Genomic DNA, 24,365 nt, shown 5'->3' with positions numbered 1-24,365 from the left:
AATGATGACGTCAAATTTTTGAACTCCATTTTTAGCGATTCTAGACCTCATACGGCAAAACAAAGACCACCATTGAACTCCCCGTGACGAGCTGCATCGATTCGATACCCATTTTATGCAAAAATATCAACTTTGAAATTTGACCTAATTTGACCTGACCTTGACCTGACCTTGACCTGACCTTGACCTGACCTTGACCAAAACGTGACCTAAGCTGGCCCCAAAGGCTGCCTGACCCACATAATCGCATTTGTCATGTAAAATGGACCATAAAACATGTATCACACGACACTTTCATATTGTGACCCCCCAGTGACCTGACCTCTGTGACCTGACCTGGTATCAGTGACCTCAACTAGCAAAATATGTGTTTGAAGAACATTTCCCCATCGATGATTTTCAATGAAATGCATTTTACTCGATTGTACAACGCATTTCTTGAAATGCCTGTAAACGGTGAAAATTGGACCTTTGACCTGACCTGTGACGTCATCGGTTTGACCTAGGTCAATAAAATTGGGTCACAAGGTAGTTCCCTGATAGGGCTATCCAACACCGTTTGCCGCTTGTCGCTACGTTGCGTGGTTCTCGAGATCTTAGGGGGGGGGGCCAAAATGCCCCCCCCCCCCAACGGGGCGCGGGAAGAGTTGTCACAGAACGGGCCAACCTTATCGCGACTGGGACATCCCTTATCAGCGCTGATCTAACCACGGCTGGGCTTAGCATGTTTCATGTACGAATAGGCTCTTAATGTGACGCTAACTATCGGCAACTGTTGAGCTAGAAGCTGAGTTTGGCTATTAGCTGCCTGTTGACTCGGCCGCTAGCTATCACTATAGGTTAGCTCGGCCGGCGGGTAAGAGGTTCGCTCCATAGATCTCACACGCTCCATTGGTCGGTCATAGCTCAGCCGGGCGGGCCACCAATTCGGAAGACAAGTGACCCGGCCGGTGACAGAGCGGCTCGTATTGACCCCGGTCGTGTCCAATTCTCCGGGCGGGCCGCGCCGTCACTCCATCAATTCTGGCACTGGGCGCGACACCCGCCGGCCGCCACATTTGTTCCGGCTGAGGCCCGGCCATCTGTTCTCAGAACCTCCAATAATGGCCGGAATACGTTCATAAATGGGAGCACTTCGGACACCAGTGCGCAGGTCAGACCGATCGCCAGCTCACGGAAGATGGCACACATCCGCTGGGATATTTCTCAAATAAGTATATTGTCATCAACCTACCCAGCATCGCAAGTCCGTTCCCGTATCGCAATGCACCAGCCCTTACTGTCCTATGTTGGGAATGATCACATGTTCCGAACATTGCGGTATTATTGCTTCCAAATTAAGCTTGATCCTCACTTCGCTCCAGTACTGTAGTGAATACCCTACCGAAGCCCGAGTTTTACCGAGATACCCGGCTCGGCGAGATGCGTCACGGTAGGCCAGAGGTTTAACATCCGGGGCCTTTGGACATCCGGGAGTTTCAAATGCGCGGGTAGGGGTGCGGACGTGACCTGTGGTCGGTCAGCGATCGGCGATTTTGGCCTCGGGCGCCTCTGGCGTCAGAGGCATTACCCGGGGCTGGGGCGGCGCAGCGCCCGGCGAGAGACGGGCCGCGCGGCCGCAACCGTGGTGCAGCTGGACGCGCGATCGGAACGGAATTCAGCCAGGACACGCATCGTAGGTTAAAGGTCAAGGGCACATGTAGCCGGCGGGCGAGACCAGCGGGCGAAACAAGTCGCTGTGAGGCGAGGGCAGTGATCCGACCCCGGCCCGGGCCTGGACGGTGTGTGAATGTTTTTTTTTTTTTTTTAGTTCTGCTGCGGGATGCTTTAACTGCGCTAGTTTTAATATTGCGTTTAACAATCATAACCACAGTTTCATTTAAAACAATAATGCCAATATAATCGTAACATATATTATAAATATTTATCAGATAATTATTTACCCGCGCCAGGCAGGTGCTCGGCGCCAACCACGTCGCACCCCCCCCCCCCCCATCCCCACACTAACTCGGATCCTGGGCCACGTGTGCGACACGTGGTAAGCGGCATTCGAAAGAGCTCGAAAATCTGAAAAACTATTGTCTGCATGCTTCGTGCAATAAAAAAAAAAAAAAATGTCGGGGAAGGCACTCTCCTCGGCCAGCGACGGCTAAGACATAAATTAATTCTTCGCTTCAAAAAATGTGAAAAGTCTAAGCGCAAGTCCGTGTAGCACTTAAGTTACCAAGCGTTCCCAATATTTTCTAGCCCGCAACAAGCCCAACCAGCGCTCCCCACCCGGTCATCGGCCTGACCACTGCACTGTGGCGCTCTCATCGTCCCTGATTGGATAGAATGTGACCCAGCTATGCGTCACGCTCACGTGCCCGCCATTATCACAGGTCACACCCGTGTCCCCGCCCCAGGCGCGGACTGACAGTCACAAGGTCGACGCACTGCTTCAGTCTGACACGCGCCTCACCGGGACAGCTACCCTGGCGATACGGGAGGGGCTCGGGAGGGTATTCAATGCAGTACTAGAGCCAGACGCGAATCAAGCTTAATTTGGAAGCAATAGTATGTCAATGAAGTCCTTGTTACCGTCTCTCGCCGCAGCATTCCTTAGAAGGTATAGAGTTCTCTCCGTTCCCCTTCACCCATCCTTGTATTGTATTGTATATTGTATTGTACTCGTATTTACGATCATGGGCGATCCACACATGGCGTGGCGATTACTGCCCACCTCCCAACAAATCTCGTCCGTCATCCCTTCAGTTCTTATCCGTTCTGCCTTCTCCCCGACTGCTGCTCCCACGGAGAGGGGAGGGGTGACTAGGGACCGGGTCACCTAGGCCGTCCGTGGTGAGCACTGAGCAATCTCCGGCCGGTGGGACGGCGCCCCCGCCGGTGGGACGGCGCCCCCCGCCGGTGGGACGGCGCCCCCGGCCAGTGGGACCTCAACGACCGGAGACCGCGTGACCGCTCTGGAATGTCCGACATCACATCACAGGTGTCCGTCACGTAGTGATGATGTCGCCGTCAATGCCACTGCAGGCACTACTGCAATGCCCATGGCCTCGAAATGCAGCGGGAGCTCCGATTGGCCCAGTTCCACTGCTCGCCCACCGACCCATGAACAGACCAACCGTCAACGCCCTCCCATCAGTGGTAATCGCCGGACAGGGGTGGCGTGGCACCTATCCGTCCACTAGCGCACAGTGTGGCCGAACCCCAGATTAGCGTGAATTTAATAAAAAACGAATTTCGGAATTTGAACTTTTCATGCTCCTCAATCAATAGAAAATTGTCTAAAGCATGTCAATATCACGATACTTAAGTCCAATGTCCTCCTTTTGGTGATTACGAGCGAGCGAGCCTTTTCAATATAACGGAAAAATCTCAGTATGAGCGGCCCGGCCCGGCCCGGCCTGTAACGCTTTTAAGAGGCTTATATCTCAGCAACCGCTGGATCGATTGGCCTGCGGTCTTTTTTTGCTGGGTAGCCCCATCCCTTCTACCCCGTAATTGACTACTTTTGATACATCTCAGTGACCGTCGTGGCACGTGCCACGTGAAAAGTCAAGGGTGTTCAAGCTGTTTTGCAAAAGTAATGATTTTGAGAGGCTCATATCTCAGCAGCCGCTTGGGCGATTGCCTTGCGGTAATTTTTGTAGGGTAGCAGCATCCCTTCTACCAAAAATAGGATACTCTCGATGCATGTGGGTCACCCCCAGTGCACGTGCAAAATACAACAATAAGAGGTGTCAAATTTGTTCCCATTTTAATAACTCGGTAATTACTGGGGCGATTTCGTTGAAACTTGGCATACGGGTAGGCACCCACCAGGCAATGCATTCCCATGTGTTGCGGTTAAGGTGCTACTGCACGTGCGCACGCGCAGGGGGCGCTTCCAGATCTCGAGAACGACTGGGCCGATTGCGCTCAAATTTGGTACGCGGTTGGAGACCAGTTAGTAGGGTGCCGTGCAAAAGTCAGTTTGGACCCCGTTTGCACGTGCGCACGTGCAGAATGCCGCTTCCAGATCTCAGGAACGGCTGGGCCGATTGCGTTCAAATTTGGTACACCGCTAGCGACCGGTTAGAAGGGTGCTTTGCGCAAGCCCGTTGGAAGTACCCTCTCGCCCTTCCGCACGTGCAGGGCTCACTATCTCGCTCGCTCGTTCTTCGCCCAAAAGGCGTTTTACTGGTAAGGTAGCGACCTAAAGTGGGTAGGTAGTAGGTACAGTCGGGTACAGGTTGATGGTCCACCACTCTTTATCCACCGGGTTCCTATGGCTCAGCATTGGCAGCAGCCGCCTGGTACCGGTAGGCTGTGCCGCATGACCCGAGAGTGAAACGGCACAGCCTACCCACACTGTATGACACCGGCTCGGGTCGCCTGGTAGAGCGATTTGACCGGACGCTGCGTCAGACCGGCTGGGAGGGGGAGGGGGGTAAGGGTCAGGCCTGTCGATTTGGCTCGGCTCGGTGGATGAGGCGGGCTGGAGTGTTGTGGGGAGGGGGTGATGTGGGGAGGGAGTGAGCGGACCTGGGGCTGGGCGTGTGTGGTCACTTGTCGCATCCCCACTCCAAAAATTCGTTTTAGAGATATTCACAAAGCCCATGGGGGGGGGTCAACCGGTAACCACCCATCTCCCAAGTGGGGTGCGGAAGGACAGGTAAGGGTGCATACGGTCTCCTCATGAATTGCAGCAAAGAAAGAAAACAGGTCAGTCACCAAATAATCTTTCTGAAAAGTGGACTAAACGCAAAGCCTCCCACCGAGAAATAAATATCCAGCGTGCCAAGCGTTTCGAACCGGGCCCCTCACTACCGGTCAGTTTGACAGTCGAGCGCTCCTACGCTGAGCTACACCGGATGGTGGCTATGCCCGGGGCAAAGTCTGGCCGGGCGGGCGGCGGGGCCGGGAGGTCGGCGGCAAAGTCAATTAATGCTTTTGTGGGTTCGAGTGCCGGTCGCTCTAGCTTGGTCGAATGATGGTGGATCATTGGAAAGACTTACAGCGTGGAGTCCCGGTTCGAGCCTCGTCAGGGCTCCGGCTGCTTTTCCGAGTTAGGATGGTTTGATTGCTATTAGTGGTTGCGAGCCATTTATACGGTTTTATACATGCCGATTGATTGTTTGATCGATCGATTGATTGATTGATTAATTCATTCATTCATTTAATGCGTGCCACATTTAGCATACGCATCGACATCCAGCATCAATCCATAAGCGTATTGCCTAAATATCATGCATAGGCACAAGACCGTTGCCTCGATACCGTGCCAAATCACGTATTGCACAATGCAAAAGTAAAGTAAATCATATTCGCTGGGTCTTCCGTGCATTGTGCTTAGCAAAAACAGGAATGCAATTGTTAACCCGCGCCCCGCTGGGCTATTCAGCCATACGCGCCCTGCTGGGGGGGGGGGGCAGATTCTGCCCCCCTGTCTAACTTCCGAACCGATGGTCGTAGAAAGACGGGGAAAACGGCAATCGAAAGCTCTCAACAAGGCGGATCTAAAGAGCCCAAATTTTTTTGCTTAAGTAGGTCAGAGGTCAGGTCAAGGTCAGGTCAAGGGTATAAAATGCAAGTTTCTACAGTATCGGCCTTGCACCGTAGTTGCCGAAGAATGGACTGAGACTGATTGCCCAAAACGTGTTCTTAGACTACCAAGACAATATTCGTTGCATGCAATGTCATTCAAAGGTCAAGGTCAAGGTCAGGTCAGGTCAGGTCACCAAAAACAAAATATAGAAAAGGGCATGTGCGACACATGTTTTATGGGTCATTTTACTCATAGAATTCAATAGGCACACTCAATAAGTGATATGGACCACCTCTGGATGAATTTCAGGTCGAGGTCAGGTCAAGGTCAGGTCAAGTGAGGTCAAATTTTGAAGTTGGTTGTTAAGGCCTAAAAAGGTGTCTATCCGATGCAGTTTTTCACGGCGAATCGAATGGTGCTATTTTTGTTTCCGTACGAGGTCTAGAACTTCCAAAAAATCATTTTTCAAAATTTTTGTGTGTCGTGACGTCATAAAATTTTGAATAACTCCCACATTTTTGAACCGATTCTTCTAAAAATTGGTATGTAGGTGCACATAGACTACTTCTCTGACATATATTCCGGTTTTTGCGATACACCCAAAATTTTGGATTCTATCATTATTTTCCCAAAAAATTAGTTTTTTGAAAAAATTTGGGCCAAAATCCAAAATTTTCAAAAAACCGAGATAGCCATTTGATAGACAAAGTAGAATCACGTATAACCTTTTCTTTGTTACGTCTTGATTCCTTTAAAAATGAAGATGTTAGCGGCGTTTGAAATTTTGCCGTTTTTGAGGCGAAAATGGCGAACATGACGTCACAAAAACGTCAATTTCTCAAAAATTTTCCGACGGATTTCGCTCAAATTTTCAGGGAACGTGTCAAATTGATGTATGATAAGGTACTGAAAGTTTGACGTCGCTGGCGTAACGCGTTTAGAAGTTCTTGGCGAAAAACGGGAGGGGGGCAGATTCTGCCCCCCCCCCCCCAGCGGGGCGCGGGTTAAGCGACGCAAAATGTGCAATGCAGCAAGTGACCACACACACCCGACCAGCCCCCATGGTCCACCAACACGCCCCACACCACTCGCCAGCCCACGCCAACCACTGAGACGAGCCCCTCCCCCCGCGCTTGTCTGACGCAACAGCTGGTCTACAAAGCGCTCCACCCGGCGACCCGAGCCGATGTCAAACGGCGTGGGTAGACTGTGCCGTTTCACTCTCGGGTCATGCGGCACAGCCTACCGGTACCAGGCGGCTGCTGCCAATGCTGAGCCATAGGAACCCGGTGGGTAAAGAGTAGTGGACCATCAACCTGTACCCGACTGTACGTACACGCAGTGGTAGTCGTTGCTGAGATGAAATCGTGAAAAACCCGCGTCATGCTCACAACACTTTTTGGCATAGTTGTCAAAGAGGTTTGGAAATAAATGACATTGCACATGATAAATAAGCTAATATTTAATAGTACAGCCAAACTTGATGGGTTTCTTGGACTAGATGAATTATCTCATCTAAAAATAACCTTTGCAGATATCCCATGAAAACGTGGGCCGCCGTAAAAACGGTAGAGATATAAGAAAATGGCAAAAAATCCACGCCAAACCTACCATGAGAAGATTCGCCACACTTTTCTGCATATGTTCCATTTAAGAAACCCTGCCCCAACTTGCCCCCGGCCGTTGGCTCAGCTTTGAACGTGTCGGGCTGGTCCCCCCCCCCCCCCCCCGAGTTCCGGCCACAAGGCGGGCGCGGCGGCGGCCCAATAATGGTACGTGGATGGCTGATACGCTCTACTTCTGGGCTATCATACTGCAGTATGTACCTACATTGTTGCGAGTGAATGATTTCAGACAATTTTTGCAATGAATGAGGGTGCTTATAGTGTCAGTGTTTGTTTTCACTCCTGTTGCTGATGTTTAGTCCTACCGATGCCTGTAATTATTTCAGCCTTCAGGAACCGTCTAACGATTCAAACGCTGCATCAAGACAATAAACTAAGCGTCGATTTTTCGTCAAGCAAGCTTTAGACAATGATAAGGAGTAAAGGCCGCCGTCCACTATGCGGAACGCTTGCGGCCCGTACGGAATTAACTAAAGAAGTGATAGGAAACCTCCTAAAGTAAATTGCTTCCATTTCTACGAGACTGTATGGTAAAAGTTTTATATGTTTTAACATCGACCTCTGCACCTGCAGTCTATATGTCTGGGCTACATAGGTCTATGGTGATTGGTTAGGAAGAAGCGTCAATCAGGGCTCTTAGTAGTTGAAGGGCATCATCATGAACGCTTACGGCACTGGACTGTCTGAAAGTCCGCTGAGCCTTTGGTGGCAGGTATTCAGCGATGATGCAAGAATCTGACAAAAAGCCCAGGCTGCGTTTCTGTGGTCGCTGGAGGCTATTTCTGCCGCACCAGGCACAAATAAGAGCTGCAGTTGCAGGTCACACCGCGACCAGCCTGAAGCAGATGCAGGAACCGTTTCTGGAGGGCCACAACGCACAGCACCATCTACTTTTTCTGTCATCTTACGCCTTTCATTTGCTGGCAAATGACTGAGGACTTCGAAGTCGGGGTCACAGTGACTCAGAGTAAACGATTTCGATCGGAGTCGGAGCCACAGTCGGAGCCGGAGTCGATTTTGAAGGCTGGGGGCCGTAGTTGGAGTCAGAGTCACCGAAAATCCATCGACTCTGCAGAACGGCCAGGGCTGCAGAGTCCTGGTCGGAGTCAGTCGGAGTCGACAGTTTTGCACTGAGTAAAAGTCGGCATTGGTTTTGGGAAGCAAATGTCGGAGTCGGAATCGGAGGCCGGAAAAGCTATAGTCTCCCCAGCCCTTGAAATGCATCTCCCGTCGTGAGCAAGCTCTTCGCCCTTTTTTCGTGTGTAAAGAGACGTAGGGGAGAGTGGGGCAAAGCGGCCACCCTAACGCTTCTCACGATGCCAACGCTTGATTTTTAAACTTGGAAAGATTCTTTCTATACCAATGTGATCCCTATTAAGTTGCCTTTTATTTCAACTGCATTTTATTTCCAAAGGCGTTCACATATGAAAGATATTGACAAAACTTTAAACCTATGCATATTGGCCACTTTGCCCCATACCCTGGGGCAAAGCGGCCACCGGCGTCTTCTCAAGTCCCGATATGAGAAACAAAATAGTTGCCTCGTGTACGACTAGGGTATTTGATGGTGACAAGGTTAAGCGAGGATGGATGTTTACTTTATTATCTTCCACCTGTAGGTAAACAAAGAAAGGATTTTCATGAGAATAAACATTTAATTGCATTATTTGGTAACTCATGCAACTGAAAAGTGGCCAAGATGAATGCATGACGACACATTTGAATATAAATAATGTTTGTATCCAGATGGAAGCAACTTATAGCCAATTGGGGGGTGGCCACTTTGCCCCGGCCACTTTGCCCCGCGCATACCGTCCGAGACAAAAATATTCCAGCTTAGCTATTAGTGGGGTAAAAAACATTAAAATTGGTAGAATACATGTACGATAACCATGCAATGCATTGGCATGAACGCTTATAAAAATTCCAAACGGTTATGGAATAACATAACATTTAAAAATTGTAAACATAGTTGGTAACCTGGCAAGAAATGCTTTTCCGTGTTTCACAGAACAATGGTGATAGGCCTGAAACCCCGGTCTGGCTCGTTCGAACGACCGTGAAGAGAACTTAAATTGGCAACCTTAAATTGGAACTGACGCCAGCTATGAAGGGCTAAAACGATGGGTGGCCGCTTTGCCCCGGGTGGCCGCTTTGCCCCACTCTCCCCTAAATATGTCGTAACGTGTAAGCACTAAGCAAGCACTTGAAATGTATCGCAAAAGAGCTCACAAAGGTTTAAGTGTCAATTTAGGAACCAGAGAACCACTTCCAGAGGGTCCGAGAGGCGTTGGAATTACATTCGCGCTAAACTGGTTTTCGGCCACGCTGTGCAGCGGTGCGTGTCCGTCCGCCGCTGCAGCGCGCGCGGCGGAAGGGAGGAGCCCAGCAAAGGTCGACGGGATCACAGCATGATAAGGCATCTCCCCTCCCCTGCAACGCTCGACCGCCAGGCACACCGCAATGCAATCATCGCAGTGGTCACCGCAACAGCGACAGTGAGAGACCTGTGTGACGTGAAGATCCACAAATTGGAAAACCGACGGTCTACCCGGAGCTATAAGAACAAAGGTAAGATGATACAGAAGGTAGGAAATCACCGCTAGCGTAGACCAGTGTCTGGATCAGGCGGGCAAATGCACCAGATCGATAGTGTAAACAGGCCTCAGGAGATGTAATAGCATTTACTAGATCCAGTGACTTTTCTTTGCAGCAGTAGGCTGGTCGGTTATCGGGAATATATGGCCAGAAGGGGGGGAGGGGTCGGGAAGGTCCCCTGCTGAGCGAGGCTCCACAGTCCACATGTGCGCAGACACAAAATGTGAAACATGATGTCCAAATAATACACTATATTTTCGTCGAGTTTCCCGCTAGCCGCCTACCCTCGCCAGGATCAGGTTGCCCTCTATATAATTATCTGCACATGCTCGACTTCAGTAATTTGGCCCGTTCCTGTGCAAGATCTGCCCGCCTCTACACGTTCGTCGTGTCCGGCTAGCATGTAACCAACAAAGATAATTAAAGTGTGTGAAAATTATCCAACGGCTGTCAGCCATCACCGAGTGTCCTGAGATGGCTCTTCAAGTCTTCACTAGCCCAATTTGCTAGCAAAATTAGCGAAAGCTGAAGTGAGATATTTATCTTCAGGAAAACACCTAGACGACAATAATTACGGAGCGAGCGAAGCGAGCGGAGTCTTTCGTAGATTAACGGAAATTTCTGAGTATGAGCGGCCGGCCGGCCGTGCGGACGCTTTTGCGAGGCTTACATCTCAGCAACCACTTGACCGATTTACATGCGGTAATCTTTGTAGGGTAGCTTCATTCCTACTACCAAGTATTGGACTATTCCCGATGCATGTGGGTGACCCCTTATGAACGTGCAACGTGCAAAACGAAGAGGTGTTCGTTTTGTAACAATTGCAATATCTCGGTAACTACTAGGCCGATTGCGCTGAAAGTTGGCATGTAGGTAGGCACACACTAGGCAATGCATTTCCATGTGCCACAGTTGGGGTGCTGCTACACGTGCACACGTGCAGGGGTCGTTTCCAGATCTCGAGAACGGCTGAACCGATTGCGCTGAAATTTGGCACATGGTTAGAGACCGGTTAGTAGAGTACAGTGCAAAAGTCAGTTGGGACCCATTTTGCACGTGCGCACGTGCAGGTTGCCGCTTCCAGATCTCGAAAACGGCTAGGCCGATTGCGCTCAAATTTGGCACATCGCTAGGGACCGGTTAGTAGGGTGCAATGCACAAGTTAGTTGGAACTTGGCGGCACCCCCTCGCAAGTTCGCACGTGCAAGGCCCACCCTATCGCTCGTTCCGTTGGTCGTCCCCAAAGTCGTTTTACTGGTTTTATCAGGCAATGAACTGTGAACATCATGCGGGGCATTTGTATCAAATTGTCACTGCGTCCCGAAGTTGAGCAGAGGGCATATGCTACGATGCTACGATTCACGACAGGGCACTTATAGCATATGCGAGTATATAGAAGCGCGTATGGGTGTCGGCCTGGTGCGCACACCCACAGGTATACAAACCGCTGACAAACTATCGGGTATAAGGCAGGGCACATGTCAGGATATAGGACAGGGCACAGGGAAGGGCACAGGACAGGGCAAGGTCAGGGTATGGGGCAGGGCAGAGAGCAGGACACAGGACAGGCACAAAGCAGGGCAGAGAGCATGGCACAGGGCAAGGAACAGGGCACAGATGGACAGGGCTCAAGGCAGGGAACAGGACAGGGCTCAAGGCAGGATAGAGAGCAGGGCACAGGGCAGTTACAGAACAGGGTATAGGGTAGGGACGCAGTGGGTCAAATCCGCAGGTGCTACATCGTTTAAAGGCAGGGGTACCTAGAAATGGGACGCAGCAAGTGCCTTTAAATATGCCTTGGCGTAATGCAACGATCGCAAGCAACGATTTTAGGACTAAAGTACGTATCGCTAAAGTACGTAGGACAAAAGTACGTATGCAAATGTTCGTCCGCAAATATACGTAGGCGATAAAGTTCGTATGCCAAAAGTACGTACGCAAATGTTCGTACGCAAAAGTACGCATGCAAAAGTACGTAGTGCATAAAGTACGTATGCCAAAAGTACGTACGCAAATGATCGTACGCAAAAGTACGTATGAAAAAATACGTAGTGCATAAAGTACGTATGTCAAAAGTACGTACGCAAATGTTCGTACGCCAAAGTACGTATGCAAAAGTACGTAGTGTAAAATGTACGTATGACAAAAGTACGTACGCAAATGTTCGTACGCAAAAGTTCGTATGCAAAAGTACGTAGTGTATAAAGTACGTATGCCAAAAGTACGTACGCAAATGTTCGTACGCAAAAGTACGTATGCAAAAGTACGTAGTGTATAAAGTACGTATACCAAAAGTACGTACGCAAATGTTCGTACGCAAAAGTTCGTATGCAAAAGTACGTAGTGTAAAAAGTACGTTGCCAAAAGTACGTACGGTTCGTATGCCAAAGTACGTAGTGTATAAAGTACGTATGCTAGAAGTAGGGTATAGTAGTGTAAGTTGAGCCACTTTTTCTTGCTGCTCTGTTGCCATACTATAAGGGAACTCATGATAAATTCATATACCAAATAATATAGCTTTGTCCATTTCGCCCATTTACTCATCGAGAAATTTTGCTATGCCTTGTAACAAATGCTCATTAAATAAAGAATAAGAAAGGTATTACACATTGATCAACTTAACCCAAGGGTGGGGTACGTACTTAATACCCTACGTACATTTGCTATACGTACTTTTGTCCGTGACGTACTTTTGTCCACACGTAGGGCAGACCGGGGCAAGTCGCCCCGCCGAGGTAAAACGCCTCACCGATGTTTCTCGGAACTGGCAGGGTTCTGGGAAAAATCCTCTCTTCTGGTAATTCCAACCAACGCAGCCCGGGGAGGGGCGTTTTTCGCCCCCCCCCCCCCCCTGTCTAACTCCGTAAATAAGAGAGCTACGCAAACAAAAGCGATACCAAACGGTTGGGGCAAAATGCCCCATTTGCAGTTGCTTCACAAAGCACTTCCTAGCTGGGAGTCCGATCATAAGTGAATGGATTCGAGGGATGGAATTTAAAGTAAAATGTCCAAAGAACACATTGAGCACAAATTTGGCCTTCCAGGTGATGTGAGATAAAAGTAGGTAACTATGCAGCAAAATAAATTATCTGGGGCGTCTTGCCCAAGGCTACCCTACTTTAGGTATACCCTACGTACATTTGCTATACGTAGGCTTTTGTACGTGACGTACTTTTGTCCATACGTACTTTATACCCTACGTACTTCTGCGATACGTACTTTTGTCCGTGACGTACTTTTGTCCATACGTACTTTTTACCATACGTACATTAGCTATACGTACTTTTGTCCATACGTACTTTATACCCTACGTACTTCTGCGATACGTACTTTTGTCCCTGACGTACTTTTGTCCATACGTACTTTATACAGTACGTACTTCTGCGATACGTACTTTTGTCCCTGACGTACTTTTGTCCATACGTACTTTATACTGTACGTACTTCTGCGATACGTACTTTTGTCCTTGACGTACTTTTGTCCATACGTACTTTATATTGTACGTACTTCTGCGATACGTACTTTTGTCCCTGACGTACTTTTGTCCATACGTACTTTATACTGTACGTACTTCTGCGATACGTACTTTAATCCTACGTACTTTTGCTTACGTACTTTTGTCCTACGTACTTTAGCGATACGTACTTTTGTCCGTAACCCGCAAGCAACTGCTGCCGACTGGGCAGCGCCGGCCGAGCATGGCTCACCTGTGGCCTCGCCAGCGCCCTCTGCGCCGCCCGGTCGCGCCGCTAGCGCCACCACCGGCGCGTCGCGGAAGCGCGTGTTCTGCAGGGTGGCGCGCAGGCGGCGGGTCATCTTCTCGACCTGGGCGGCGCGCTTGGCCTCCGGCAGCAGGTCGGTCTTGTTGAGCACGACGACGAGCCTGCTGCAGAGCACGCCGCCGATCACCAGGCACTCGGCCGTCTGCGTCTGCATGCCCTTCGTCACGTCCACCACCAACATCATCATGTTGATGATCTGCGCGCCTGGAACGGGGACCACGCACCGGGTTATGGCAGCTGCTCTTGTTGTTGGTCGTTTTTGGAAAGTGTCCGTGCCTCTCAGGACTGACACAAATAAATGCCGACAGACGTATTACAGAACTGACACAGATACGAGAAATACGAGCATCGATAGTCACCCGAGAGGACGAGTGCACCCGAGCATCAGCAGTGAGCGTGAAAGGCACACAAAAAAAAATCAGAAAAAAAATACCGTCCGGAGCAACGTAAATCGACTACAGATTACACATCGCGGTAAAGCAGGACAATACACAGCACACGAATCAAACCATACGTAGAATACCGTTATCGCCAAAGCGGCGTCAATCACTTGTCACTGACGGACAGCCAAACAGCACAGAGGCGCCGTTCAAGAATACATTGCAACAAACGCCGCTACACCCTCAAGGCTGCGTCAGGCCCTCTGAAGACCCCTCCCCGCCGCCCAGAAAACACACAAGGACGCGTCAAGAGGGTCTGAGGAACCCTCCCCGGTCTCCGCCGCTTAGAACACACTGGCACACAAAAGGCCGCGTAGGTGCACTGTCGGACCTTCCCGAACACGTAGAACACACCCGAGCGGGCCCCTGCCCACCACGAAAGACGCATCGACATACAAACCCCTGTGTTCGGCTCTCTAAGAGTCCCTCCCCACCGCGCGGGAACCGGTGCGGGTGCCGTCAGTTTGGGTGACTGGCAGCCGTCACTCCGGGCCGACAGGCTGCACCGGCCGACGGCGTCACCAGGTCAGTCCGTCGCCATGTCCCGCCGCCGCTGGCCGCCGCCACTGCTGCTGCTGCTGCTGGCCTTGCTGCTGGTGCCGATATCCGCCGCGCCGTTCACGTTCGGCGGCCAGCAGTTGCCGTCGCCGTTCTACCGCGAACTGGGCCAGCTGAGGCCGGCGTTCGGCCCGCTGCGGCCGCCACCGCAGCCCATGTTCCACCCCAGCGACCACCAGCCGAGCTTCTACCACCACTTTATCGGCCACCACTGGTAGAAACCAACAGGCGCCACCAGCCGAGCTTCTACCACCGCTGGTAGAAAGCGCAACACAAACTGGATTCTACCGCACCAACCACCAGCCGAGCTTCTACCACCACTTTATCGGCCACCACTGGTAAAAAGCAACAGGCGCCACCAGCCGAGCTTCTACCACCGTTGGTAGAAACCGCAGCACGAACTGGATTCTACCGCACCGATCATCAGCTGAGCTTCTACCACCACTTCATCAGCCACTACTAGAAACTAACACCGATCGGGAGTATAATATTCTACGGCGCCTCCGCTCTTAAATGGTCTACTGTGAAATGTTTCGGATTTACAGACACAGCTACGGATGCGTCACCGCTGTTGCTGTCTCCTGTTGGCCTACCCGCCACTACACCGTGCCGGCCGCGAGTGTGTGCGAGTGTACGGCGTCCAGCCAGCTGTGCTGTCTCCGCTCACCAGTGTGTGTGTGCTGTGTGTGCTGCTGGGCTTTTGTCATGTGATGAGGTGTGTGAAAAGTCGTGGAAACTTCGTGCTTACTGCTTAGGTCTAGCGACACTGAGACACCGAGTTCGAATTGACAACATGATTGCCCTATCGCTTTGCATTTTACAATTTTCATTCCTGCCCCGAACACTCCTCCCGTGGTATTTCTGAGAACACAGACGAAACCAAACAGACAAACATGAGCAAACAGATAAACAAGCACATAAACAAACAACCATGCTCGAAAACAGCACATCAATCACAAGCACATCACACTTGGAGTCAAACACAAAAAGCCACACACATGCACCGGATGCTGGCTCCAGAACAGTGCAACCCTGCAACCAACAGAGCCATCTAAGCTGCCGATCCAGGCCTCTCCCCGGCCCTACCCGGAGCAGAGCCCAGCCGCCGGCCCGGACCCCTCCCCGGCCCGGCCCGGGGCGCGGCTCACCTCCGATAATGGTGCGGATCAGTGAGGCGTGACCAGGACAGTCGACCAGCGTGAACTGCACGGTGCTCAGGCGTGGCGCCTCTGCCTTCAGGTGTGCTGGCGCCAGCACGCTAAAGCTGCTGAAGCCTAGGTCGATGGTGATGCCTCGCTCCTGTGATTGTGGGTTCTTGTCGAAGCTGGCCGTGCTGGCCACTGAGCTGAGTGCGCGTGCCAGAGATGTCTTGCCACAGTCTATGTGGCCCAGCACGCCCACATTGAAGTTAAGCACACTCTCATCCATAGCTGTGTTGCTTGGTGAATGGCTGAAAAATAAAGCACAAAAATCAACATTTTAAACAGACTATACAGGCAGCACGTTCCAACAAAGCATTCCATTTCCTGCCTTTCTGAGTGTTGCCAAGAAATGTTCATGTAAATTAAAATTAATGACTAGCTACCTACTGTTGTGAAGAACAATCTGAGAGATTTCATTTTTACACCATTAACCCCGCGTTCGATGTCTCTCGGACGGCGAAGATTCTACACCGTCCAGCCAATCATGTTCCATAACCGCAGCCGAGCCCCCGCTGACCTTGAACGGGATTGGCCGGACGTCGTAGAATCTTTGCCGTCCGAGAGACATCGAACGCGGGGTAAATTTCTGATGACTTTATTGCAGTCTTATGCAATAAACAAATGTGTCAATAAACTATGTCTTATTGAGGTTTCAGCTTGAGTTGAGATGACATGACATAGAATCATTAGACTTTTCAGGAACACTGACAAATTTTATTTGTTTTTAGACTGATCACTGTGAATGCAGAATAATTGGGTACTAGATTGAGATACCTACGGCCTACCTACCCTACCTTTAGAGCCGATGAGTCATGGGTCCCACCAGGAACTGTTTCACACATAAATCAAAATATAAATAATTACAGTACCTAAAAATCGTTGTTGTTGTTGTTGTTGTGGGTTAGGGCAGTACTGAGCCCTGATCGGCGGCCGGCTAGTACTCTTGCCCGCGCTCACATACGTGCACGTTACCCCGGCAACGGGCTATTGACCAATGAGAAGCGAGAAAAGTGTTACGTCACTGCGATTTTTCATATACCTGTGCCCCCCGGACGTGACGTAGTGTGCTCGCGCGCGTGCAGGGTCTCTGCGATCGAAAAAGAGCGCTAGCAGCGCGCCACTCGACGCCGCAATTGTCAAAAGCGGCGTGTTAGTATGCTTTATTATGAATGATGTGTGTAAAAGTGAGTTTTTATGTTGTTTATTTGGAGGAAATGGTTGGAATAAATTAAGTTATTTTTATTTCTGTTGGTTGGAGTTTTAATTCAAAAGATTTCGGTCTATACCATTGATATTTTCTGGCTGGAGATTTTAATCTCCCTGAGATTGACTGGGAGAGTTCCTTCTCAAGGGCACCAGATTCCCACTGTTCACATACTTTTGTTGATACGATCAACGGATGCTTCCTACATCAACATGTGACCCAGCCAACCAGATATCGACCTGGTTCTGAACCCCATGTGTTAGACTTGGTACTTACCAATGAGGAAAGCATGGTTGAGAATCTCATATGTGAGCCAGGGCTTGGTCACAGTGACCATGTTACTATATGGTTTGACCTCTACTGCTACATTGCTAAACAGAGCTTGACGATGGCAAAACTGAACTTCAAAAAGGCAAGTTTTGATCGTATGAATGAATTGATAAGCAACGTAAGGTGGGATGGATTGGTGGATGGGACTTTGCAGAACAACTATACATTTTTCAAGAATACCATGGATGGCATCATAACAGCATGCGTCCCGCCCACCAGGGAATGCCCAAAAAGAAGAAACCTGTATATAAACAGTCAAGCTCTGCAGCTCCGAAGGAAGAAAGTATCACTGTGGAACACATATACAAGGACAAGAGAGCCAGTAGATCATGCAAGATTTTCTAGATGCCGAAACCAGTTGAGACGGTTGACAAGATGTCTCCGAGCACAGTTTGAAGAAGAGCTCACTTCTGAGATCAAGAGGAATCCCAAGAAGTTTTGGCAATATACAAACTCCCGTCTTAAGACCAGATCCAGAATTGGAGAGCTACAAGATGGTACCGGTGTAGTGGCAAGCTCAGACAAGGATAAGGTGGAAATGTTGAACAGGTTTTTCAGCACTGTTTTTACTGCTGAGGATCTGAACTCCATTCCACTTCCTACATACCAGTTCGAAGGTGAGGTACTCTCGGATGTGACCATATCTCCAGGCATTGTTGAGAACAAGTTGAGAGCACTGAAGATAACTGGGTCACCCGGTCCCGATCAGATGCACTCAAGAATTTTGCGGGAGACAGCTAGTACCATTGCAGTCCCCTTGGCTGGGCTCTACCGTAAATCACTGGATGATGGTGTCCTCCCAGATGACTGGAAATTGGGGTTGGTTGTACCGATTTTCAAGAGTGGTTCAAAACAAGACCCTGGTAATTATCGCCCGATAAGCTTGACAGCTATCCCGTGCAAGATTCTAGAGGCCATCATTAGAGAAGAAATCATGAACCACCTGAACACCCATCAGCTGCTATCGTCTGACCAGTATGGGTTCAGATCCAAACGCTCTTGTACGGCCCAGCTGTTGCACACCCTGGATGACTGGAGCCAAATGGTAGAGGATGGTCATACGGTAGATGCGATCTACTTAGATTACAGAAAAGCTTTTGATGCAGTACCTCACCAGAGACTTCTTGCCAAACTCAAAGCATATGGCATTGGGGGTAAGCTCCTTGAGTGGATCAGAGCATTTCTAACCGATAGAAGACAGCAAGTTGTTATCAATGGAATATGCTCTGACTGGGTTCCAGTTCCAAGTGGAGTCCCCCAAGGGACAGTCCTGGGGCCGCTGCTCTTTGTTATATATATTAACGACATGCCTGATGTGACTGAGTGCCCGATGAAAATTTTTGCCGATGATACTAAAATCTACCAGGCGTCAGTTGAGAGGAGCAAACTTCAAGAGGATATTAACAGCATTCTGGCATGGTCCGAGAAGTGGCAGCTGCCGTTTAACGAGTCGAAATGCAAGGTACTCCACATAGGATCTGGAAATCCTCTCCAAACATACAAAATGCGGGACAGGATTCTTGTAGCAACTCCTCTGGAGAAGGATCTGGGTGTCCTGATGGACCAAGAACTCAAGTTTAGGAAACAGGCAGCTGCAGCTACTGCCAGGGCCAGCAAGATCATGGGTGTCATTAAGAGATCTTTTCAGAAACTGGATCATGAAACTCTACCAATTCTCTTCAAAACCTTGGTGCGACCACATCTTGAATATGGTAATGCAGTATGGGGACCTTTTAATCGTGCGGACCAAATCCTCGTCGAGCGTGTACAGAGGCGCGCTACAAAGCTTGTCCGAAACATCAGACACAGACCATACACAGAGAGACTTCAGCTCCTGAATCTGCCATCATTGTATTATCGTCGTAGAAGAGGCGATATGATCCTGGCGTACCAGATCTTCCATGCTGGCATCGACATTCACCCAGAAATCTTCTTTGACCAAGCAACCGGAAGTATCACCAGAGGGCACCAATGGAAGTTGAAGAAGCTGCGTGCCGAATCCAGGATCAGGAGAAACGCATTTGCTTCAAGGATTGTAAATGACTGGAATTCCCTTCCAACCTATGTGGTCAACTCACCCTCACTCAACACATTTAAATCCAACCTAGACTGTCACTGGGCGGACCTTGCCTTCGCCATCCCCGAACAGGACCGATAGCCTGGCATCCTTACCATGAGCTTGGTCAGAACGAGACCCACAGGCCTAGTTGGCCTGACAAAATCTCGAGAAGCTGTAAGTAAGTAAATATTTATTGAAAATACCTTCGCTTGAATAAATTGCAGATATTTGGCAACTGAAGTGTTAGGTAAGCCTAAATGATATGTAAAAAGGTAAGAGACACCCTAATTATCATTTGAGAAACGAAAATATATTAATTTTCCTTATAAGATTCGCTCAATATGCTACTCCGCGGTTTATGCCCCGAGGGTGTCCGAGGGTTCCCGTTAGTTTGTCGTTGGCGCTCGGCTCGCGCGCGAGCCGACGTCACCGCCTGTGACGTCGGCTCGCGAAATACGTCATACCCTGCACACAAAATAGCCGGCTGCCGAACAGCGCTCTGGGCAGTACCTAAAAATCGCTGACTGCGAAACCATTTCATGTAACGGCTGCGCAAAAATTGTAATGATTCAAGGCGATGCCAAATTTTAACGTTTGATGAAAACAGCTTTTTATGTTACGTCATAGTAAGAGTTTATTTTAGTTTGGAATTTCCTGGGTTTTTACAAGTATTTTACCAGAGAAGCGTGCCAAATACACACGCAAAATTATAAATGCAAAAAATAAACTCCTCAAACCCATTTTTGCAGACTTAAAATCACTATTTTTCGAAAGGTAGGATGCGAGCAACTTTTCAAATGCCTATCATGTCATTTCTATGATCATTCTTTCTGATAACCACTCAAGCATGAATTATGATATTCTCATTCACTCAACTGATTTTTGTTTCCAAGCAGAGAAGTGTTTTTACGAATAAATGCCTGAAAAAGGTAAAAAGAAACGTTTTAGCTTGCGTTTTAGCAAAAACAAAATTAAATGACGTCATTAGCCTCATCAAGCGTGCTAGCGAAAACTTTGCTTTGATCGGATTAGGATTGGGATCGGAGGCTCAGAGGGGACGACGGTGAAGACAGGGCGCCTGGGGCGATTTGATCAAAGTTCGTTAAATTTACACGTGACATTTGGGATATAGAAGGCCCATGGAGCGGGAGAAGTTCCAAATATCACGTGACTAGTATGCCCTCCGGCGCCCTGTTTTCACCGGCGTCCCTCAGAGGGCTGTGGATTTGGAAGATGTATGAGAGCTTTCACTGACCTATTTTCAAATATATGGGGTCGTGGCGAGATTATGTGCTGCAAGGCCCTATATACCTGTGCTGTGGCGGGCGAAGCAACAGTGCTGCTTTGCTAAAGGGCTTTGCTCCAGGGTGATAGCCCTAGGTAGGCTTCTGAAGAATCTTCCTTCTTCCACTCTGTAAGCGACATTTCAGGTGAGCATCATTGACGGTACGTTCCTACCTAGGTACTGTGCTTCTAATCCAGGTCGCTTCAATTCCAAAGGATTCCAGGAGAAATATTCATCTCAATCCGGAAAATATCTCAATCTTGAATGGCTGTTTTCAACAAGGATAAAGAAATAAACATTATGTAACCTGACCTCAGACCTTAGGTACGTACCTAACCTTCCCTTACAAGTTACATGTAATAGTCTGAGGTTGACTCAGTGTCCCAATGCGGAAGTTTTAAAATGTAAAATGGCTGCCTAATCACCCTTTGATGTGATTGGTCCATTTGTTCCAGAGAAATGTGGCGTCAGCGGACATTGGCCCAGCGCTGGTTCTGGCGCACCCTGGCCACAGCACTGCTGATCGTCTGCACCACTGTGTTGACTATGACGGCTGTGCAGGAGCTGTCACCACCTCCGCCATCTCGCAGCACCCTGGCGGCCCTGAGGCCATTCCAGTACCCAGTGTGGAGTGAGTACTCGCCACCGGACCGGGAGGATGACTGGTACAACGCCACCTGCCTGGGTGGTCAGCTGCGCCCGGCACTCACTGAGCTGGCCGCCCACCTGGAGATGCTGCACACCGCCGAGCACCCCGAGTGCCGCGCGCTGGCCGGCTGGCTCAACACCCTGTTCACGGTGGAGCAGCGTGAGGCCAACGTGACGCTGCCGGCGCCGTTCCTGGCCAAGGTGCTGACGTGGGTGGGCGGCTCGGAGCAGCTGATGGACATCGTCCGACACCAGCGCATCCTGCACGTCACAAACAACCTGGTGCTGCACGAGGTGGCCTTCAACCCGGTGCGCGCGTTCCGGCCGCAGCTGCCGTCGGCCGGACCGTCGGCGCGCGAGCAGCTGCACGCGCTGGCCGAGGAGACGCGCGGCAGCTGCGACTTCTGTCAGTGGCGCACCATGACGGCGCTGGTCGGCGAGCCGCCCGGCCGGTTCGACTCACCGCTCTCCACCGTCGTGGGCAACACACTGAAGCTGGACGGCGGCCACGCGCTGGTGCTGTCGCGCGAGCACAGCCCGTTGCGGCTGACGGTCGAGGGCCGGGCCGACATGGTGGCGCTGGCGGAGCGCTGGAGCCGCGACCAGCAGTCGCGCCGTCCCCAGCTGCGCTTCCCCACGCTGATGTGGGACGTGGGCCAGCACGCGGGCGCCAGTCAGGTGCACCCGCACGTGCACGTGATGCTGTCGCCGGCGCACTACTCGGCCGGCTGGGAGCGACAGCGGCGCGCCGCGCTGCTCTTCTCCGAGATCTGGCCGCAGGACAACTACTTTTCTGCGCTGGTGCGCGCGCACGCGGCGCTGGGCCTGACGGCGCGGCTGGGCGCGGCGGTGGCGTTCGCCGCCGTGGACCCGGTCCTGGACGCCGAGATCTGGGTGGTGTCGGCCGAGCCGGACGCAGACTTCACGCGGCTGTACGCGCTGGCCGTGGCCACCGTGGAGCGCCGGCTGGGCCGGCTCTGCCACAGCAGCAGCCTGGCGCTGCCGGCGCTGGCCGAGCCGGCCGGCCGACTCCCGGCGCTGGCCCGGCTCGTGCCGCGCGGCGACTGCACCTCCGTGCGCACCGACTTCTCGGCCATCGAGATGTTCGCGCTGAGCGCCATCGCGCTCGACCCGTACCAGGTGGTGCGGGAGCTGCGCTACACCATCGAGCGGAACGGTGAGGTCCAGCCGAGGTCGGCTGCCGCCTGAGCGGGAACGCCTTGTCTTTCTCTCTAGGCTCTGGGGAACTCTGGGGACCACCGGGGACTCAGGGGAACACCGGGGCCCCCCTCGCCCTACCTTTTGGAGAAGTATCAGTTGGCTCACTTGCGTAGGTTTTCCCAAACCGACGGATTATCTGTGTGACGAAGAGTCCCTTGATATCTTAAAGCGATAATTGCATCTGATTGGGTAAGAAATCGTAATTGCAATGCAATACATAATTATTTTTGGGTCGATAGCTTATAAAGCATGCCCGGATAACGAGTATACTCAATTTCATTAAAATTGTATGGAGACGCAAAGCAACTCCTAGCTGGAATGTGTTTATCAGGCTCACATCGTGGTGCTTTCAGAATTCAGTGTGGCTCCTAGGTCAGTGAAATCTCAATGTGTTAGCTCTGCCGATTGTACCGTTTTCGGCAGCTCTTGTGATACATAATGAGTTGTTTAGGATGGCACTGAAGCCTGCAACCACCTGTTAGCGCTCTTTTTTCACCAGATATGAGGGTTTGTGGTTTGTACTGCGCTTCGTACATTGACCTTACGTGCCGTTTTTGTACAAACATTTCGTTTAATTTACAGCTAACAAATAGGAAAGAAGCTGTTGAAACTGTGGGAACTACCTATTAGCAAGCATTATAGTACGTAAACTTGTTTTTGCTAAGGACGCCAGTATAATAGGGGAACGTTGAGCACGTATAACTTCGCAAAGCGACTAGCCAGGTCATATGGATTTCAGAAATCGCCTCTATTTTGGTAGAAGGGTTTATATTAGAAGTGGCTACTTAGGCTGCGCTGAACTTTGATAGATATTTATAAGTTTTCTACTGTTTGTTGAATGCGTCGGCGTGTCTTTGTCGTTGTTGCGTCGGCGGTTGAGTGTCTTGCATTTACCATGTTCTTGATATGTGACTGTTGTTACGTGCACTTACTGTTATGTTCATAGGTGTCAAATCGCACTTGGGCTCCCTTTACCACGCCTGGTATTTTATAATCGTTGTCGCATCGTTGCTCAAGGTATCGTTGTTTACGGCAAAGAATGAGGATTATGACCAATTGGTCAAATCCCGATGGGTTGTCGACCTCGGCTTTGGAAGCAATCCGCCGGCTTTGACATTATCTCGCGACTATCACTAAATTGTTCGTGCTTCCAACATGCCAAGTGTCTTCCATCACAAGTGCACAAGTGTTTGTTGTTTGTCCAGTTGGAGTGTTTGCGGACGCACGAGCTGAGCGTGCTGGTTCTGGCCAGCTGCACAATGTGGGCCCCGACAGAGGGCACAGCCGCGCGTCCCACCTCGAGCAGCTGACTAGTGTCCCTAACTGAGCACTGAACAGTGCGTGAATCTCCATAGTAAGCCTTGTTGATCTGTATCCGGCGGGATTTACTCAGGCGTGCAATGCACACGCCGTGTGGCAGCCTTGGCCCGGCGGTGGCTCTGAGCTGCGGGTTCCTGGCCTCTGGCCGCATTGCCCGCCCTACAATCGGACCCCCGACTCGAGGCTGGACTGCTGGATTGTTTATTGACTGTTATAGACAGTGTACTTTACACAGGGCTGTATTTGTTTGTTGGAAATGTCGTCATAATGGCTTCTGAAATGACTTGATTGTGTCGTTCGGATGACAAATTTCGAGATGACCGATATTTAAGTACCGGCGCTGCACAATGCTGCTGTGCCGAAGTGTTGCTTCTCTCTTGCTTACTACTGAACCATGATGACTGAACTAAGTACATTTGTTGTGGTATTTATTTATTTGTTTATTTATTTTTTTCTTTTGGTCATCTTCATTACATGTAAACTTTTGTTAATTGTTGGTGATGGCGCTGTTTTGTTTCACAATGTTTTTGCCGGTGAGTTTTAAATACACGTTTGATTCGGCG

At 50.3% G+C, this 24,365-nt stretch overlaps 2 protein-coding genes across 7 annotated transcripts in view; one reads left to right on the top strand and one right to left on the bottom strand.

The window, feature by feature from the left end:
- Window positions 1-16,657, bottom strand: part of LOC122380861 (selenocysteine-specific elongation factor-like) — a 24,494-nt gene extending 7,837 nt beyond the window's left edge. Inside the window, exons 1-3 of one of the 3 annotated variants that reach the window (XM_043364381.1) lie at window positions 16,605-16,657; window positions 15,682-15,983; window positions 13,461-13,739 (exon numbers count right to left, since the gene is read on the bottom strand). In XM_043364381.1, coding sequence (XP_043220316.1) covers window positions 13,461-13,739; window positions 15,682-15,961 — 559 coding nt within the window. In that variant the 5' untranslated portion in view covers window positions 15,962-15,983; window positions 16,605-16,657. Of the gene's footprint in view, window positions 1-13,460; window positions 13,740-15,681; window positions 15,984-16,252; window positions 16,362-16,529 lie in introns of those variants that run through there. The other 2 variants (XM_043364380.1, XM_043364382.1) reach the window with 2 other exon arrangements.
- LOC122380862 lies at window positions 9,369-24,365 on the top strand. Of its 4 annotated transcripts, none has more exons than XM_043364384.1 (2): window positions 9,369-9,726; window positions 21,069-24,365. In XM_043364384.1, exon 2 carries the CDS (start codon window positions 21,073-21,075, stop codon window positions 22,468-22,470), a length of 1,398 nt encoding a protein of 465 aa, XP_043220319.1. In that variant the 5' UTR covers window positions 9,369-9,726; window positions 21,069-21,072; the 3' UTR covers window positions 22,471-24,365. The 4 variants fall into 4 exon arrangements, with proteins under 4 accessions (XP_043220319.1, XP_043220320.1, XP_043220318.1 ...); XM_043364385.1 differs by lacking the exon at window positions 9,369-9,726 and adding an exon at window positions 20,462-20,742; XM_043364383.1 differs by lacking the exon at window positions 9,369-9,726 and adding an exon at window positions 20,472-20,758.

This window comes from Amphibalanus amphitrite, unplaced genomic scaffold, assembly GCF_019059575.1.
Source record: "Amphibalanus amphitrite isolate SeventyFive unplaced genomic scaffold, NRLGWU_Aamphi_draft 000108F_arrow, whole genome shotgun sequence".
In the NCBI taxonomy this organism is placed as follows: domain Eukaryota; kingdom Metazoa; phylum Arthropoda; class Thecostraca; order Balanomorpha; family Balanidae; genus Amphibalanus; species Amphibalanus amphitrite.
This window is presented reverse-complemented; position numbering and strand designations above follow the sequence as displayed.